The following is an 18,995-nucleotide window of genomic DNA, read 5'->3' on the forward strand; positions in this document are numbered from 1 at the left end:
GACTACAAAGGGTGCAGAGGTTGCTTTTGTAAAGCGAAACCCGAAAGACGACTAGTGGCGGGGATAAGTAAAGCGAATGATAATGGGCGACGACACGGCTGGAGCGAAATGGAGAAAGGGGGGGGAAGCTTCACCCCAACCCCACGTCCTCAGCCTCTCCTCGACGGGGCCGCCGCACTGGGTCCGACCCCTTCCGGAGTGAGCGGGGAAGCGAAGCCGCCCTCCCTAGAGCGAGGCCCACACCGCCCAAGGGCCCGGCGACTGTGAAACCCAATGCGAGGCACGCCCCTCGCGGTGAACACCCCCGCCCACCCGAGAAAGAAACCGCGTCTGAATCTCCCAAACCCGCCTTTCCGGTAGCTCCGGCCACTCCCCCGCCCCCCTCCCCTCCCTGCCCCGGAGAGCGAGGGCCAAGCCAATCCCCGCCTTCATCCCTGGGTCCCTCTCCTTGATGTGTCCTCTCTCTTTGAGGACCACCAGGATCAGCCCTTGGATAGTCCCCCTTCCATTTCCTAACTCTGGTTCCACCCCGATCTGGCACATTTAATCAGCTTAACGATAACCCACAACCTCCGGACCAACTCCCATCTGGTACATTGAAAACAAAACAAAACAGGAGGGAGTTTTCCTGGGATAATTGGTTCTTTAGTAGGAGGAGACTTTCTCCAGGGTGGCCGAACTTTGCAACTCTAACAAGCCGTTTCCCACTCTGCAATGTGCCTTCCTTTATTAACCACCCCCAACCCCCAGTCTTCAGGAACTGGCATGAGGCCCTATTTTAGAGTTTAGATTCCTGTGAGGTCGAGCATTCCTTTCCACCGGGCTCTAGAACGTCTGTGGTTGTAGAATTTTACCGACCAGACCCCGGAGGTCCCAAGAAGCCAAAGTTGCTTGGAGCGCGGCTCAAAATCCAAGGGAGTTCCAAACTCCGTGGGGCGCAGGGTCCTGGGCTCGTGAACATCGGGAAGGCGGCGATACTGCGGCCAGGCCTCCAGCAGAAGGGCGACCCCGGTGGTGTCATTGCGGCTTGAAGGTGTACGCAATTATGTCGCTACACCGCAGCAGCGCCTCGGCCTGCACGCCTATCGGCGTCTGCAGCTGCAACACGTAGAAGTTGGCCACGTCCAGGTCGGTGGCCCCGAAGCGGGCGGTCACGTGCACACCCTCGTGCAGCGTGAAGCTCACCTGGTGACCCACCATGGCCAGCAGGCTGCGGAGGTAGCGTTCCCGAAGGGTGGCTCGTGCCTGCTGTTCCCGGGACTCGAGAGATTCTGGAGCGACTGGAGACCCCGGAGATTGAGGAACCTGCGGCTTCGGGAGCGCGCCGCGGGCGTCCGGGGCGAAGCCTCGGCTCAGGCCATCAGGGCCCCGGGGGAGCCGGAGCACCGGCACAGGCACCGGGACCGTCGCGGGAGTCTGCATGTTCCTGGCTGTCGGGTGGAGAGAAGGGCAGGAAGCCGTTACACAGGGAGGGGGGACAAGACGGAGGCGGGGAGCAGAGGCGTGTCTGCCCCACCTCACCTCATCCAAAACCCAGTTCCCGCTTCTCCTTCTTTTAGAAGGCACCCGGGGAGCCGGGGGGGCTCAGTCGGTTAAGCATCCGACTCCACTCTGGGTTTCAGCTCAGCACATGATCTCACAGTTGATAGGTTCAAGCCCCACATCCGGCTCTGGGCTGACAGCGCAGAGCCTGCTTAGGATTCTCTCTCTCTCTCTCTCTCTCTCTCTCTCTCTCTCTCTCTCTCTCTCTGCCCCTCCCTGGCGCTCTCTCTCTCTCTCTCTCAAAAATAAATAATAAAATCTGTGCCCTCCCTCCCCCAGTAACCTCCTCCCCAGGAATTGGTACCACCATGCACAAGGCCCTCCNGGGGGGGCTCAGTCGGTTAAGCATCCGACTCCACTCTGGGTTTCAGCTCAGCACATGATCTCACAGTTGATAGGTTCAAGCCCCACATCCGGCTCCGGCCTGACAGTGACAGCGCAGAGCCTGCTTATCTCTCTCTCTCTCTCTCTCTCTCTCTCTCTCTCTCTCTCTCTCTCACTCTGCCCCTCCCTGGCGCTCTCTCTCTCTCAAAAATAAATAATAAAATCTGTGCCCTCCCTCCCCCAGTAACCTCCTCCCCAGGAATTGGTACCACCATGCACAAGGCCCTCCTCTCCTCCCTCACGCACAGAGCATCCAATCCATAAGAAAGTGCCCTCTTCCAAATAAACTCCCAATCTCACCGAAGCCAGCTTGAAAGGGCTCCCAGTGGCCAACTCTGGAATGATGTGAATGTTAAAATACTTACAGATATAAACCCACTGAATAAAATAGACACGGGTTCATACTAATTATAAATAAAAGAATAAATAAGCTAAAATCACCAAGGGACGCTGATTCCAGACAAGTGTTGGATGAGGTCTAGCATATCTCCATGGTCATAAAGTACTTCCTCACAAAATACTTATTTGTTGTAAAGAGTAAATGATAACTTTATTTTTTTTTTAAATTTTGTGTAATGTTTATTTCTGAGAGAGACAGAGTGTGAGCGGGGGAGGGGCAGAGAGAGGGAGACACAGCATCCGAAACAGGCTCCAGGCACAGAGCCCAATGCAGGACTCGAACCCACCAACTGTGAGATTGTGACCTGAGCCGAAGTCTGACGCTTAACCGACTGAGCCCCCCAGGCGCCCCAACAGTAACTTTATAATGGAGGGATCTGGTGGACACTCCTGAATGTAGGCATCAAAGTCATCACGTGCAGTAAAGGGACAAATAGACCCCACGTGCCTTCAGAGGTAATACACTGAGGACTGGCTCCAGTTCTGGGGTTTTCCTACCAAAAATGGATTAGTTAAATCCAATCACGAGGAAGCTCAAATTGAGGGGCTTCTACAAAAAAGTGAGCCTGTGTTCCTTAAAAATAACAAGGTCATGGGGTGCCTGGCTGGCTCGGTCAGGAGAGCATGTGACTCCTGATCTCAGGGTTGTGAGTTCAAGCTCCATGTTGGGCATGGAGGCTACTTAAATTCAAACAAAAAAACAAGAAAAACAAAAACAAAAAAATTGGGGCACCTGAGTGGCCCAGTCGGTTAAGCTGTCGACTGGGAGCCTTACTCGTAACATGAACCGTTGATTAACACGTATTTGGGATGGCTAAAGAAATGAAAACATTATTAGGAAAATGGTAAGGAAGAGGGGCGCCTGGGTGGCTCAGTTGGCTAAACATCTGACTCTTGATCTTGGCTCAGGCGTGATCTCACAGTTTGCGAGTTCAAGCCCCGCCTGGGGCTCTGCACCAGCAGTGCGGAGCGTGCTTGGGATCCTCTCTCTCTGCCCCTCCCCTGCTCATGTTCTCTCTCTCTCAAAATAAATAAGTAAACATTTTTTTTAAATCATAAGGAAGAGAAAATACATTTACAGCACTGGACTGTATTTATTGAAATAAAAATCCATGTATAAGTGGCCCAATGCTTTCAAATCCCCCATCGTTCAAGGATCAACTGTCGTATATGTATTCGCAGCCTAACACCCCTGCGCACCATCACTTCCTTCCTGGACTACTGAAGTCAGCGCCACCCTGGGCCCCTGGCTTCTGCCTCCACTGCCCCCCCCACCTGCAAGTCTGTCCCCACACACAGCCAGAAGGACCTTACTAGCACCTAACACCTACCATCTAACACCTGAGTCAGGTGACGTGCCTCCTCTGCTGAGAGCCTTCCCCAGGCTTCAGCCTCGCCCAGAGTCAAAGTCAATGTCCTCACCGCAGCAGCCCTCAAGGGCCGCTCATGCTCAGGACCCTGCCAGCACCCTCGCGGCGGGCCATGCTTCTCTCTCCAGCCCAGCCTCACTGGCTGCCTCGCTGGGCTGCAAACATGCTGGGCACAGACGTCCCTCTCAGACCCCTGCACTTGAAGTTCCCTCTGTGTGTATCTCCTTTCTGCCTTCTCTGAGGATGCTGTCTTCAAGTTCCACCCCCTCATCAGCCTCATTGGTAGCATGCAGTTCTCTTCTGACCTGATATTGTGTATTTACCGCTCTGCTTACGGCTCTCCTCCCCTGCCAGACGCCCATGGGCAGTGACCTTGCTTTCTCCCTCGTGCTGATCCCCAGCTTCTAGAACATTGTGCAGCAGCGGCCCAGAGACCGGGCTCATCCCTCCTGCTTGGGGCGCCCGGAAGGCTCAGTTGGTTAAGCAACTTAACTTCGGCTCAGGTCATGATCTTGCAGTTCGTGAGTTTGAGCCCCGCATCGGGCTCTGTGCTGACAGCTCAGAGCCTGGAGCCTGCTTCGGATTCTGGGTCTCCCTCTTTCTCTGCCCCTCCCCTGCTCACTCTCTGTCTCTCAAAAATAAATAAATGTTATAAAAACAAAAACAAACAAACAAAAATATTGCTCCTGCTTGAATGAATGGAGGAGGGGAGACTGAGCTCCCGGGCCTGCTGGTCACCCTGGGTAAGGTAACCTTAGGCGACAGTTTCTAGGCTGGACAGGACCTGGTTCACAGAAACTTCTCTATGAAACTTCGCAGCCACCGTTATTATTAGCACTGCTGTGTGACTGGGGTTAAGTTGCTTAACCAGTCTGGGCCTCGGAGTTCCCATCCGTAATAACCATCTTCAGGGATGAAGAGAGGACCCACCTCACAGGGTTGTCACGGGGACTGGATGGCCTAGCAAGCTGCCGGGGCTCAGCACATGCCTGGAACACGTTAAGCACCACGGCTGTGATGTTTGGTCGCCGGCAGGAAAATACTGGCTCTGTGAGCAAGAGAACAGAGAGGGAGAATGATCTAAGCCTCAGGGAGCCCCAGCCCTCTCTGTGGCTCAGTCGTCACTCAGGGGATTAACAGAAGTGACAGATTTAGGCTCGCAGTATCCCGTCCCTGGGCCACTCCCGGGAGGGGGAGATTGAGAAGATCCCTTTTCTTCTTCGGCTCCTCCTATCTCTGCAGCTCAACCGGGGGCTCCTGGCGAGCACGGACACCTCCGAGGACGGGGTCTCAACCACAGCAGGGATGCTACTGGGGACTGGGTCATTCTTTGGGGTGGTGCAGGGGGGCTGTCCAGGGCACAGGTGTGGGATTTTAGCAGCAGCCCTGGCCTCTACCCACAAGATGCCAGTAGCATTCCCCCAGCCCGACCCCAACCTGTGATTACCAAAACCATCTCCTATTGATGAATCGTATGGTATGAGAATTACACCTCAATAGACCTTCTTCTCTTAAAGGATTTTATTTTTTAAAATATTTTTTAAATATATTTTTAAAAAATTTTTAAATGTTTTATTTATTTCTGAGAGAGAGAGAGAGAGAGCGTGAGCAGGGGAGAGTCAGAGAGAGAGGGAGACACAGAATCTGAAGCAGGCTCCAGTCTCTGAGCTGTCAGCACAGAGCCCGACGCGGGGCTTGAACCCACGAACCGTGAGATCATGACCTGAGCCGAAGTCCTATGCTTAACTGACTGAGCCACCCAGGAGCCCCTAAATGTTTATTTCTGAGAGAGAAAAAGAGCACGCGCGTGATCCCTCGTGTGGGAGGGGCAGAGACAGAGGGGGACAGAGCATCCCAAGTGGGCTCCGCACTGTGTGACACCAAAGAGCCCAACGCAGGGTTCAAACCCATGCGCCTTGAGATTATGACCCGAGCCAAAATTGGACGCCCAACTGACCGAGCCACCCGGCGCCCCTTTTACTTTGAAAAAAAGATTTTTTTTTAAAGTAATCTCTACACTCAGCGTGAGGCTGGAAGTTATAAGTCTGAGGTCAAGAGTTGTACACCGTACTGACTGAGCCTGCCAAGTGCTGTAATATACGGACAACTTTTTAAAACAAAAAGGCTTTGGGGTGCCTGGGTGGCTCAGTCGGTTAAGTGTCTGGCTTCGGCTCAGGTCATGATCTCACGGTTTGTGGGTTCAAGCCCCACATCAGGCTCTGTGCTGAGATCTCAGAGCCTGGAGCCTGTTTCAGATTCTGTATCTCCCTCTCTCTCTGACCTTCCAGTGCTCACACTGTCTCTCTCTCTCTCAGAAATAAATAAAACATTAAAAATTAAAAAAAAATAAAAATAAAAATAAAACAAAAAGGCTTTAAGGGGGGCACCTGAGTGGCTCAGTCGGTCGAGCGTCAGGTCACGATCTCAGGGTTCTTGGGATCAAGTCCCAAGTCGGGCTCTGCACTCTGACAGCAGAGAGCTTGTTTGGGATTCTCTCTCCTTCCCCAGGATGATGTGCGTACACGCTCTCTCTCTCTCTCAAAACAAATAAATAAACATAAACAAATTAATTAAAAAGGCTTTAGGGGCACCTGGGTGGCTCTGTCGGTTAAACGTCCGACTTCGGCTCAGGTCATGGTCTCACGGCTCGTGGGTTCGAGCCCCACGTCAGGCTCTGTGCTGACAGCTCAGAGCCTGGAGCCTGTTTCAGACTCTGTATCTCCCTCTCTCTCTGACCGTCCCCTGCTCATGCTGTCTCTCTCTCTCTCAGAAATAAATAAAACATTAAAAATAAATAAATAAATAAATAAATGAAATGAAATAAAATGAAAATAAAAAGGCTTTAGGGGCTGCTTCAGTCCATAGAGCATGTGACTTGATCTCACGGTCGTGAGTTCCATGCCCAACATGGGGCTCGAACCCACGACCCTGAAATCATGACCTGAGCTGAGATTAAGAGTTGGACATTTAACTGACTGAGCCACCCGGGCATGCCAGTAGTTTTTAAATTCTAATTTCAAAAACGAAGGGCCAATATTATAATGTTTCCATGTCCTTGAAAAGATGTTCGATTCCCTGGGACTCCGGCTGGCTCAGTTGCCAGAACACGGGACTCGATCTCAAGGCTGTGTACGGGGCCTACTTACAATAAAATTAAATTAAATGAAAATGGAAATGTTAGATCTCCCCCCTCAGGAATCTGAATTTCCTCTCCCATCCTTCCCTAGTCCTCAAACTTTCTGTCCCAGTCCAGACCTTCCCCAGGGACTGGCTGTGAAGTCCTACAGATCAGATACCCCCACTGGTGACCCAAATTGAATCATTATTAGCACCAAGTTGGCAAATTTTCTCTGTAAACGGCCCTCCCGTATTTCAGGCTCTGGGGGGCCACAGGGTCCGTCACAACGACTCAAGAAAGCAGCCCAGGGCCTCCTGGGTGGCTCAGTTAAGCGTCTGACTTCGGCTCAGGTCATGATCTCATGGTTCGTGGATTCGAGCCCCGCGTCGGGTTCTGTGCTGACAGCTCAGAACCTGGAGCCTGTTTCAGATTCTGGGTCTCCCTCTCTCTCTGACCCTTCCCTATTCACGCTGCCTCTCTCTCTCTCTCTCTCTCTCTCAGAAATAAATTTTTAAAAGTAATAATAATAATAATAAGATTTTTTTTAAAAAAAAAGAAAGAACGCAGCCACAGACAGATACGAAAAGAATAAACACGCCTGTTCTTAAAACCTTACTTCTTGGGGGGCGCCTGGGTGGATCAGTCAGTTAAGCGTCCGACTTCGGCTCAGGTCATGATCTCATAGTCTGTGGGTTCGAGCCCCGCATCGGGCTCTGTGCTGACAGCTCAGAGCCTGGAGCCTGCTTTGGATTCTGTGTCTCCCTCTCTTTCTGCCCCTTCCCTGCTCAGTCTCTGACTCTGTCTCTCAAAATAAAATAAAGACATAAAAAAACAAAACAACAACAACAACAAAAAAAAAACCTTACTTTTTGGGACACTGAAATTTCAATGTTATAACATTTCATGCACCACAACAATTTCTTAAAGTCTTCTGAGCCCTTAAAAATGTAAAGCTCGGCACTTGCGTGGCTCAGTTGGTTCATCGTCCTGACTCTTTTTTTTTTTTTTTTATGTTTTCTTTATTATTGAGACAGAGAAAAACAGAGCATGAGTTGGGGAGGGTCAGGGAGAGGGGGAGACACAGAATCCGAAGCAGGCTCTAGGCTCTAAGTTTTCAGCACAGACCCCGACGCGGGGCTCGAACCCATGAGCTGTAAGATCATGACCTGAGCCAGGGGCACCTGGGTGGCTTAGTCGGTTGAGCATCCGACTTTCGCTTAGGTCATGATCTCGCGGTTCGTGGGTTCGAGCTCCGCGTCGGGCTCTGTGCTGACTGCCAGCTCAGAGCCTCGAGCCTGTTTCAGAGTCTGTGACTCCCTCTCTCTCTGACCCTCCCCGGCTCACGCTGTCTCTCTCTCTCCTAGAAATAAATTAAAAAAAAAAAACATTAAAAAAAATAATTATAAAAAAAAAAAGATCATGACCTGAGCCGAAGTCAGATGCTTAACCAACTGAGCCAGACAGGGGCCCTTTGTCCCAACTCTTGATGTCAACTCAGGTCGTGATCTCACAGTTCTCAAGTTCAAGCGGCGCATCGGGGCAGAGAGCCTGCTTGGGATTCCCTCTCCCTCTCTCTCTGCCCCACCCCTGCTCCTGCTCTCTCTCTCTCTCTCTCAAAATAAGCAATATAAAAAGCTTAGAGGGAAAAATATAATACGCACTCTTGGCTGGCAGGCCATAAGCTTACCCCACTGCGCAGAGGAAGGAGGTGTGGATTCGGGGAGAAGGGTGGTTCGTATCCCTCCCAGATTCACTACGAGGGATCTGGACAGGTCACAGCAGCTCGGCAAGCACCCTCCCTGTTCCGTTTCCTCATCTGTAAAATGAAGCAAAAAAAGAAAAAAAAAAAAAAGACTTAGACTTCCTAGGGCGGCTGGAAGAAGACCCTTTCAGGCGCCAATTGGTGGTCACACAAAGGCCATCCCACAGCACATTGGACCCTTCCTCGCTTTCTCGGCTACTCACATTTAATCCATCGGTAAAGACTGTCAGCTCCACCTCCTGAAAAGGTATCCAGAATCCAGCAACCTTTCACCTCCACTCCCGCCCCCGCCCCCACACCACCTCCTCCTTGGTCCAGCCGCCATCACCTTCCCTCTGGGCTACAGCTTCCTACAGTCTGATCCCTACCCAGACCCAGCTGTCAGAGGGATCCTGTTTTGTTTTGTTTTTTCTTAATTTTTATTTTATTTCTAGGAGAGAGAGAGAGAGAGAGAGAGAGACAGCGTGAGCAGGGGAGGGTCAGAGAGAGAGGGAGTCACAGACTGAAACAGGCTTCAGGCTCTGAGCTGGCAGTCAGCACAGAGCCTGACGCGGGGCTCGAACCCACGAACTGTGAGATCATGACCTAAGCGAAAGTCGGATGCTTAACCGACTAAGCCACCCAGGCGCCCCAGAGGGATCCTGTTAGAAAGAAGTCCGACCGCACCCCTCCTGGGCTCAGAGCCCTCCCGTGGCTCCCATGTCCGCAAGAGCAACAAGCCCAAGTCCTCATGATGGCTGCAAGGCCCCACCCTGTCTCTGACCCCACGCCCCTTCCCTCCCTCGCTCACTGCTGTGAGTCCCTGAACGTATCAGGCACATTCCTGCGCCAGGGCCCGTGCTGTTCTTAGAGCCGGGAACCCTCTTCCAGATGCGGGACTTCTGCGTTTCCAGAGACATGGCTCACCTTCCTCGTGCACTTGACTCGGGTCGCTTGCTCAAGCACCACGTCTACAGGGAGGAAAACAGCAGCCCCTGCGGCCTGAATGACCTCTTCTGCACGGGCGCTACACCCCCTGACAATATGCACTTACTGAAACTTTTGTGCCGTCTGTCTGCCACAGAACGTGAGACTTGTTGCGAGAAAGGACCCGTCCAATATGTCACACCACCCCCCCCCCAGCCCCACCCAGGGCCTGGCAAACAGGGGGAGCTCGGTAAATGTTTGTTGAAGGGAATGAAAAGCCTCACCCATGCACATTATCCAAGTGCATGCTCGGGGGCCCGGCCCACGTGGGGTGGTGCCAGGGACAGGGCGATGAGGTCCTGTCTCACAGTCCAGCGGGTGACACAGACCAGGGCTGGAGGGAAGGAGGCGGGGGCCTCAGGAGTCCAGAGGGGCTGCCTGGCCCAGCCGGGGAGCAAGAGATAGCTGGCCAGGATGGGTGTTGTATTTGAGCAGTCCGAAATGAAATAAGGAACTGAGCCATATAGAGATTGGGGGGGGGGGGGCTGCGGAACACAGCATTCCCGTCAGGGGGAACAGCAAATACAAAGCCAGCGGAAGGATGACTTTGAGGCAAAGCAAGGAGGCCAGCGTGGAGGAGGTGGGAACAGGGCCAGATTGCGCAAGGAGGGGCCTTGAAGACTAAGGTGAGACCGCCTGGCTGGCTACTCTGAGGAGACAAGAGCCTTGGGGTGGTTCTGGGCAGGGGAGGGGCAGGACCTGGCTTCAATTTTCACATGATCTCTCTGCCTGCTGTGCAGGGGCGTGTACTGTGAGGGACAAGGGGAGGAAGCCCCCTCGATGGGCCAGGAGGGGCAGAGGATGAGGGTGCCTGGGACAGGGTGGGGGTTGTGGGAGTGGGGGACAAGGGTCAGATGAGGGCTTGTGTTGAAGGTTGAGAGCCCTCACCATCTGTTGATGGACTGAGGGAAAAAGCAGAAAGCAGGCAGACTCCACGTTTCTGGTTTCTGCCGGACGGAGAAAACAGCAAATGGGATTTATGGGATATATACACTTTCTTCTTCTTTTTTACGTTTTTATTTATTGTTTAATGTTTATTTATTTATTTTTTTAATATTTTTGTTTATTTCTAGGAGAGAGAGACAGCGTGAACAGGGGAGGGTCAGAGAGAGAGAGAGACACAGACTGTGAAACAGGCTCCAGGCTCTGAGCTGGCAGTCAGCACAGAGCCCGACGCGGGGCTCGAACCCACAAACCGCGAGATCATGACCTAAGCGAAAGCCGGACGCTTAACCGACTAAACCACCCAGGCGCCCCTGTTTAATGTTTATTTTTGAGAGAGAGAGTGTGCGCGCAAATGGGGAAGGGGTAGAGAAAGAGAGAGAATTCAAAGAGCGATGTGGCGCTCGAACCCACGATCGGTGAGATCATGACATGAGGCCACAGTCAGGGCGTTCAACCAGCTGAGCCACCCAGGGACCCCAGGTTTTTGATTTGTTAGTTGACACACACTATTATGTTAGTTTCAGGTGTACATTTCCTTTATTTGACCGCGGTTGACGGGATTAAGGGATACACACACTTTCTAATTTATCTGACCACTGCCCTTGCACTCCAAGCTTAGCCAAGGGTCATCAGCCCCCAGGGCTTTCAGCCAACCTAGAAGAACACTTGCTTGAAAGATTTGAGAGATACACCCTAGTCTGTCCGGCTGGGACGTTCTACAGGACTAATGGGAATTAAGCAAATGGCCACAAGTTATATGAAATCTCTAGATCAAACAAAAGGGTGGATTGGTGCGCAGATCTGTTTTCTCCACTAAGGGAAAACAAGTGGAGACTGGGCCATACCATGCAGTCCTCGCTTTCCTGAAGAGGAAACCAGGCACTGGGATCTCCCAAAGCGTTTACTGGGTGCAAGCTGGTGAGTGGCAGGAAAAGGGAAGGAGCCCAGGTCGTCCCGGGTTGGACAACAGACCCCCGGGGCCATCACCCCTGCTCTCCACCGGGCAGGGTCAGCACAGGAGAGCCATCAGAGCTTTTGGAAGCAAGGTGTGACCTGATAAGAAACTGGTTTAAGAAAGGTCAGGTAGGGCGTGTCCAAGCACACATTATCCCCTCTCCCTGGTGGTCAGGCCCCAGAATCCTTTATCCTCTAAGCCAAGAATTTCCTGTCTAAAGATTTCAAGAAAATGTCCAACACCCCCCCCCCCCTCCGCCACCACTTGCATAGTTAGGACTCCAGACCCCATCACTGAGGTCATGGACAAGGGCAGGAGAGTCACAGGCCTCCCTTCTTGGGGCTTCCGTGCTGACTTCCAAGAAAATGGGAATCAATCAGTTCGATGGACAAACAGTTAACCCGTCAGCAGCCGGGGTAAGGAACTAGCCGAGTTACTTCCAGGAACTAGTCCAAGTGAAGACCCCAGACCTTCGCTAATGAGCCACGGTGCGGACACGTCCACACACACCCCAGGGGTGGCCCTGAGGGATGCAAATGAGTTAAAATGGAGCCTCCCGACGGGGTGAGAACCTCAAGCACGGAATCCTTCCCCTCCCCTCCGGCCCCAGGGCTGGTCAGTTTCCTTTCAATTCCGCCCTGGCCACCCACAGCTAGCCTTTTCTTATACTAAGTAGGTCCTCCCGGCCCCCAGGCGTCCATTCCGCACTCGGCCCGGGCTGGGTGTCCTCCCGGCGCAGATCAGGCAGGCGACTCCGTCCCACCGAGGCGGGGAGTCCGAACTGCTGCCGCTGCCGTTGTTACTGTTATCCTCGTCGTCGTTGTTATTCGCAACCCCCCCGGCCCCGCCCCGAGGGAGAGAGAGCATTCCGAGCTGCCGCGGCTCCTCACCCCAACCCCGGCGCCGGCACGTCCCCGCTGCGGCGTTGCGGACCGGAGTCCCGACGCGGGCGTTCGGGGACCACAACGTGCCCCACGGCCGGCGTTGCAGGCGCCGACCTGCCCCTTCGCGCCACTCCCGGCGGCGCGCGCGCACGCGGGCGGGCGTTCGGGCCCGGGGACAGGGAACGAAACGTGCTCGCGCCCCACCACCGACACCCAGCACTCACCGAGGTCCGCGGCGGCTGGCGCCCCCACTTCCGCCGGCGCCCCCGCCGCAGAGGCCCGGGCGGGCCGCGAGCCGCCCAGCCTGGGTTCCGCCCGCGCTGCCGCCGCCCCACGTGGTGTCGCGCGGGCCCTCGGGCTCCGAGACCGGCACTGCCCCACGCAGCACGCCGCCCCGCGGCCTGGCCCATCGCTTCCATCTGATCCGCCTGCCTGGGAGGGGGTTGGGGGGGGTGGCGTCCGGGATGCCCGCTTTAGGGAAGAAGACACTGGGGTTCCGAGAGGGGGGACTTCCTCCGGGCTGAGTTGAGGACCGAGCTTGGTCTTTGCACCGCCCCCCTCCCCCCCACCCCCGCACACTCCTGCTCTTCACCTGCAATCCAAACCGCAGCTCCTCTCCTTGAAACTTCGAGCAGCCACAGAGCAGGGAAGAGGCTTCTTGGAAGAGAGCAGCAGCAGGACCCGAGGTGGGGCTCCTGTCTAGCAGTTCTCCCTACAGCCCCATTTTACAAAGGAGGAAACTGAGGCCCTGAAAGATGGACTGTCTGGCCTTAGGTGCTATGGAGCCTCACTGCTCTGGGCTCAGGTGCAATTCACTTCTTCCACACTTTCTCAGCCAGCGGGGGGCCTCAGGAGCCTCTGCTTCCTACCAGGTACCCAAAGCCAAATGCCTGGCACACAGGCCCTCTGTGATGTCTATTGAAAGAATGTGCTCGGGGCGCCTGTGCGGCACAGTAATTCCGACTCTTGAGCCCGTCTCGGTCCCGATGTCATGTTTTGTGAGTTCCAGCCTGGCATCCGGCTCTGCGTTCATGGTGTGAACCTGCTTGAGATTTTGTCTCTCCTTCTTTCTGCTCCTCCCCAGCTTGTGGCTTTTTCTCTCTCAAAAGAGAGGAAGGAAGGAAAGAATGGAAAGCAAAGAAAAGCAAAGCAAAACGAAGCAAAGGAAAGGAAAGGAAAGCGAAGGGAAGGGAAGGGAAGGAAAGGAAGAAAAAGAAAGAAGAAAAAATGTGCTCGGTAATGTGAACGAGCCTGACTTGAGTCATGCCCTCTCGAACCTACATTCTGGGAGGGCTGGGAGGGGCCCAAGAGGGTACATCCATGAGCAAATACATCAACAAATACAAGATCCAGCAAATCAGCAAATCCAAGGTCCTGCGCAGCTTGTGATGAGTGATACAAAAGAAAATAAAATAAGGATAAGGGGATAACAGGTGGCAGAGGGAGACCTTCTTTAGTTGCGTGGTCAAAGGAGGGGGCAAGCGAAGAAGCCCCCTTAGGTAACAAATGGGGAAACTGAGGCCCAGGAAAGGAAGACAAATGGAGGTCAGGTTGTAAGACCTTCAGCAGGGCGGGGCTACTTTAGATCCAGTGGTCAGGGAGGCCCTCTGCTCCCTGGAGGACAATCAGGAGCTCAGACCTGAATAACAATACGAGGAACCCTCTGGCCTGAAGCAGTACTCCTGGGACATTAGCATTTGTCATTCACTAACCCAAGCAGGGCTGGGGCCCATGGACAGACCCTGGCCCTGACCTCAGCAAGCTTTTGTTGGGTAGGGGTGGGGAGGGAAGAGAGGACAGTCAACAGATAAGTCTATGTTATGATGTGGCCGGTGCCAGGAAGAAAAGGAAACTTGTACGGGTTGGAGGGAGGGGCGGGTTGTTGATGCCACTTCAAACAGTGATCGGAGTGAGGTGCTTTGCGGAGGCAAGTTCAAGGAGGCCCGAGTGGAGGGAGGTGAAGACAGTTGCCTCTTTCGTTTTAATAGTGATTCCAGGTTTAGGAGCAGAGAAGATGTATATGACCATGACCTTCTTTGTCCTAACCAGCGCCCCCCGACCCCCCAGGCTCTGGTCTCAGGAATCCAAAGCCCTTGAGTGGACAAAAGACCCCCTTGGATCTGAGGCCATTTTTCTCACAGAACTCAGTCACCGGCGCCTCTTGCCACGCCCTGCCCCCTTGTTATTCTGGAACATACAGGCTGGCTGCCCCCCTCCCTCCCCTCCTTCAGATCTTAAGTGCACCCTGCTCTTCCCGGGTAGAAAACCAATCAAGGCTCCCCCCGCCCCACCCCCGCCCCTGTAACCCTGACCCTTTATAGCCCTTCCTAGTTTTATTTTGCCCCATTGCATTTGCCATCCTGGAAGTCACTCTATGCTTTACAATTATCTTGTTGAGAGTCTGTCTCTGCCCCCCCCCCCCGAATAAATACACTGAATGAAGATAGAGATTATTGTCTATCCTGTTCGCCGCCATATCCTCAGTACTTAGAACCTAGTGCACAGTAAGTGCTCAATAAATGTTGGCCTCCTGAATTTTTATTGTAATGCATTTAAAAGAATAGACTGAATTATTCTCAGGCTGAAGTAAGAAACGTGGCCCCCGCCGTGTTCTCTCCCTGGGGTGCGTGTAGGCACCCTGTGCCTCAGTTCCACCGGCCCTAAAAAGGAATCAGGAACAGGCGTTGTGCGCACGGTCGTGTGTGACCCCGGCGGCATTAAGGTTCGGTCGCTAAGAAAAGGCAGTGGGCTCGGCTTTGATCGAGCTTGGCGGCCGCCCAGGCCCCTGCGGGGCCGCCCCGTCCTCGCCCGCCAGGTCCCGCCCCAGTGGGTGGAGCCACGGGCCGGGCCAGCACGTGTAAGAGTTCGCAGCGGGTCGCCGCAGTCACTCACCTGAGCGCCTGGGTCTGAGCGCGCACCGCCCGCGCGTCCTCCGCTCGCCCGCCCGCCCGCTCGCCAGCCCGCCTGGCCCGCGACTCATGTCCCGCCGCAAGGCCGGCTGCATGCCCCGCAGAGTAGACCCCGAGCCCGCCGCCAACACAGACGACGAGATGGAGATGCCGGACCTCGTCATCGAAATGAAGCCGGAGCCAGACGTGCGGCCCCTACAGGCCCCGGGGCTGGGGCCCTTCTCCCCGAAGGAAGTGCCCACGGCGGCGCGGTTCGAGGGCGAACCCCGCCATTCCCCGGGCCCCGTGCACGTCGGGAGCCCTCTCCACGCTCTCGGCGCGCGGCACCAGTGGGCGCTGTGGACGCCGCTGATTCTCAGCCCTCGCGGTGAGCGCCCCCTGCCCCTGCCCCGCCTCCCTTCCCCCCCCCTCTCGGGTGGGACGCCCTCTGGGCACCGGGCACCGACCCCCGGCCCTGCCTTATTTCCCTTGCCTGGTCCTGGCCTCCAGCCCCCATTCTGACCTTCGGGGTTTCCCTCTCCCTCAGAACCCCCAGCCCCCATCCGGGCCCCACCCGACGCTCACCACCCGCTTCCTCCCAGCAGACCGCCAGCCCTGGACCGACAAACACCCAGATCTGTTGACCTGCGGCCGCTGCCTGCAGACTTTTCCCTTGGAGGCCATCACTGCTTTCATGGACCACAAAAAGCTGGACTGTCAGCTTTTCAGAGGCCGCAGCCCCGGCCAGGGCTCAGGTGAGTCAAGCCGGGATGCAGTCCCCCTCTCAAGTTCAAGGGCCTGGCTTCCTGTGGGAGAAAGGGCTGAACTGGACAGGCGGGGCAGTGAGCACTACTTCCCCTTTCTCGCTCCCCATCGGGTGCAGCCTAGGCGTGGCCAGGGCCTGCCCTGTCCTAGGGCCGGGACTAGTGGCGGGGGTGGGAGAGGGTGGGGGGGGGGCGCGGGCAGGGGCTGGGCATGAAGGAGGGCCGCCCATAGGGTGTGGCAAGCCCCTGAAGACTGGTCTGGGGATTTGCCACACACACCCCCCCAATCTGGTTTCACTTCTCCTTCCCCTTGGCCAGAAATAACTGGCCAGGTGGCTGGACCAGTGTGGCAGTAGAGGGACCTCTGGGGAGGGCAGCCGCCTGGGGGAGGGGAGGCTGAGACCAGCTCCAAGCGCCGTGTGGCCACCCCCTCCCACCTCTTTATTACTCCTGCTGGTTGAGGTGCTGGGGCATTTGCCCGGAGCCCAGGAAGGGGCTTCTGGCTTCCCTCTCTGATGGAATCTCCCAGCCCTGCCCGCTGGGAAGCCCCTGGTTTGGGCCAGGTCCTGGGTGGCTGGACACCTGGGTTCCTTCTCTTCAAAGGGAATGAAAGCCTTAACGTGGTTGTAGAGTCCCAGGAAGCTTTTGGTCGTCACAGGCTGTGGGGCTCCTCTAAACCTACACATTTCCATCCCCTGGCCCTTGCGCTCCTAGGTTTTTTTGAGAAATAGAATTCTATTCAGGCCTGGGCGCGGGGGGTCGGGGGGTGTTCACCCGTGGGGGAGGGGGAGGCAGGGGCTGTGACTGAATCAGCTGTAGAATCAGCTGTAGGGTCGTAGCTGGCGGGGTGGCCTGGTGGCCCAGGGACGGGCTCTGATGGAGTCCCTGGAACACTCCCAGGCGCTTGGACTCGGTGGAGTGTGGGCACCCCAGCCACGTGGGTGTAGTTCATGTTTACTGAGGGTTTACATGGGCCGAGACTCTCAGTTCTTCTCCATTCAACGTCACAACACCCCTAAAAGGTTAGTCTCCGTGTTCTAACAAATGAGAGCTGAGAGCCCGAGAGGAGCGGTTCTTGGCCAAGGTCACACGGCTAGGGAGCCTAAGAACTAGGTGGGAGTCGGGCCAGGCTGACGCTTCCAGCCCCCATCTGTGCTCCTGACCCTGGCATTGCGTTAGGAAAGCCACCCCATCCGAGACTGTCGAGAACTTGAAAAGTAAAGTACTTTACTGATAGTACTCAGAGGGTCTAGAGAAAACAGCCAATTTAGAGGGCTCTTAATTCGGGGTCCACGCAGAGGGAGGGGGACCTAACTCACCCCCCCAGCCTCTAGGTGGCTGCATCTGCACACCCCCCCCACCCCCCGTCCCCTCTTCTGTAAGACAGGGAATAGGAGACCTTGCATGGAACCCATGAACTTGGGGCCCGGCACAGAAACCCGCTCGGTAATCAAAAGCTGTATTAAGCCAACTTTTTTTTTTTTTTTTTTTAAATTCATCTCCCACTCTCCAGGTTTCTGGGTTGAAACCCCAACTCCACCCTTCCAGGCTTGTGAGCTTGGGGAAAGGGCTTTGCCCCTTCTCCCTTCCTGACTCCCCAGTATAGAAGAGCCCTCCCCGCCCCCACCCATCACCCTGCTTTAACTTTTCTTGTGAGGACTTTCAAACACAAAAAGAACCCTCAGGAATTCATCATCCACTTGGCAGGTTTGGCCCGCCTGCCTCGGAGCATCAACTTCGGGGAGGCGGGGGGTCTTCTCAGCCCCTGGAATGGAGCCTTTCCCGCGGAAGGTGCCCAGCTGGCAGGTGTGGGTGGCGACCGTCGCTTCTGTCCACCTCTCTAACAGCAGGCCCTTCCTTCTCCCGTTGCAGAACGCAGGGAGCCCACGGCCTTGGGCTGCCTCCGCTGCGGAAGACAGTTCTCGGGGGCCTGGAAGCTGCTGCGCCACGCCCAGTGGGACCACGGGCTGTCCATCTACCAGACGGAACCCGAGGCCCCGGAGAGCCCGCTGCTGGGCCTGGCGGAGGTGGCCGCTGCCGTGGCGGCCGTGGTGGAGCCAGAAGCTGAGGCCCGGGGCCCGCGGGTGAGTGTCCCCGCCCGGCGGAGCCCCACCTGCCCAGTGTGCGCCAAGACCCTCAGCTCCTTCAGCAATCTCAAAGTGCACATGCGCTCACACACGGGCGAGCGGCCCTACGCCTGTGACCAGTGTCCCTACACCTGCACCCAGAGCAGCAAGCTCAACCGCCACAAGAAGACCCACCGGCAGCCGCAGCCTCAGAGCCCCTTCAAGGCCACTGCCGGTCCTGAACGGGCCTCGGCCGCCGCCCCTCCCGAGCCAGCGGCCCACGCCGCGGCCCCGGCCAGCAGCCTCCCGTGCAGCAGTGGCGAGGGCGCTGGGGCGGCTGCCACGGCGGGCGTCCAGGAACCCGGGGCTCCCGGTGGAGGGGCGCAGGTGGGCCCTGGCGGGGCCAGCTGGGAGGCCGCCACCAAGGAACAGAGAACTGAACCTGCGAAGAATCAGATGTCCCCGAAGAAGATGCCGAAGCCGGCGGTCAAGAGCCGCGGGCCCGGCGGCAGCTGCGAGTTCTGCGGGAAGCACTTCACCAACAGCAGCAACCTGACGGTGCACCGGCGCTCGCACACGGGCGAGCGGCCCTACACGTGTGAGCTCTGCCCCTATGCCTGTGCCCAGAGCAGCAAGCTCAACCGCCACCGCCGCATGCACGGCCTGGGGCCCGGCAGCACCCGCTTCGAGTGTCCCCACTGCTGTGTGCCCTTCGGCCTGCGAGCCACCCTGGACAAACACCTGCGGCAGAAGCACCCCGAGGTGGCCGGGGACGCCTGAGGCGCGGGAGGGAACGCCCTTGCCGCGGCCCCTGGTACCACCGTTACTGCTCCCGCCGACCTTGTCCTTGCTCTGCTGCGAGTAAACCCTCCCGCCCGGAACACACGCGTCTGGACTCTGGCTTTCTTGGGGTGTCTGAGGTGGGGCGGGAGGCTTCCCTGCTTGGGGTGGA

At 56.0% G+C, this 18,995-nt stretch overlaps 2 protein-coding genes across 5 annotated transcripts; one reads left to right on the forward strand and one right to left on the reverse strand.

Moving 5' to 3' along the window:
- Nucleotides 1-627: 627 nt before the first annotated feature.
- GEMIN7 (gem nuclear organelle associated protein 7) lies at nucleotides 628-16,010 on the reverse strand. 4 transcript variants are annotated; one of them, XM_039244177.1, is made up of 4 exons: nucleotides 15,859-16,010; nucleotides 8,501-8,629; nucleotides 4,626-4,743; nucleotides 628-1,430 (listed from the first exon to the last, which is right to left on the reverse strand). In XM_039244177.1, the coding sequence occupies exon 4, from the start codon at nucleotides 1,420-1,422 to the stop codon at nucleotides 1,018-1,020; it is 405 nt and encodes a 134-aa protein (XP_039100108.1). In that variant the 5' UTR covers nucleotides 1,423-1,430; nucleotides 4,626-4,743; nucleotides 8,501-8,629; nucleotides 15,859-16,010; the 3' UTR covers nucleotides 628-1,017. The 4 variants fall into 4 exon arrangements, with proteins under 4 accessions (XP_039100108.1, XP_039100088.1, XP_039100098.1 ...); XM_039244157.1 differs by lacking the exon at nucleotides 15,859-16,010 and adding an exon at nucleotides 12,550-12,615; XM_039244167.1 differs by lacking the exon at nucleotides 15,859-16,010 and adding an exon at nucleotides 12,332-12,418.
- Nucleotides 15,285-18,924, forward strand: ZNF296 (zinc finger protein 296). The gene is made up of 3 exons (XM_039244145.1): nucleotides 15,285-15,601; nucleotides 15,819-15,968; nucleotides 17,850-18,924. The coding sequence occupies exons 1-3, from the start codon at nucleotides 15,304-15,306 to the stop codon at nucleotides 18,821-18,823; spliced, it is 1,422 nt and encodes a 473-aa protein (XP_039100076.1). The 5' UTR covers nucleotides 15,285-15,303; the 3' UTR covers nucleotides 18,824-18,924.
- The last annotated feature ends 71 nt before the right edge of the window (nucleotides 18,925-18,995 follow it).

The sequence above is a fragment of the Hyaena hyaena genome, unplaced genomic scaffold (assembly GCF_003009895.1).
Source record: "Hyaena hyaena isolate Hyena2069 unplaced genomic scaffold, ASM300989v1 scaffold_9, whole genome shotgun sequence".
Taxonomy (NCBI): domain Eukaryota; kingdom Metazoa; phylum Chordata; class Mammalia; order Carnivora; family Hyaenidae; genus Hyaena; species Hyaena hyaena.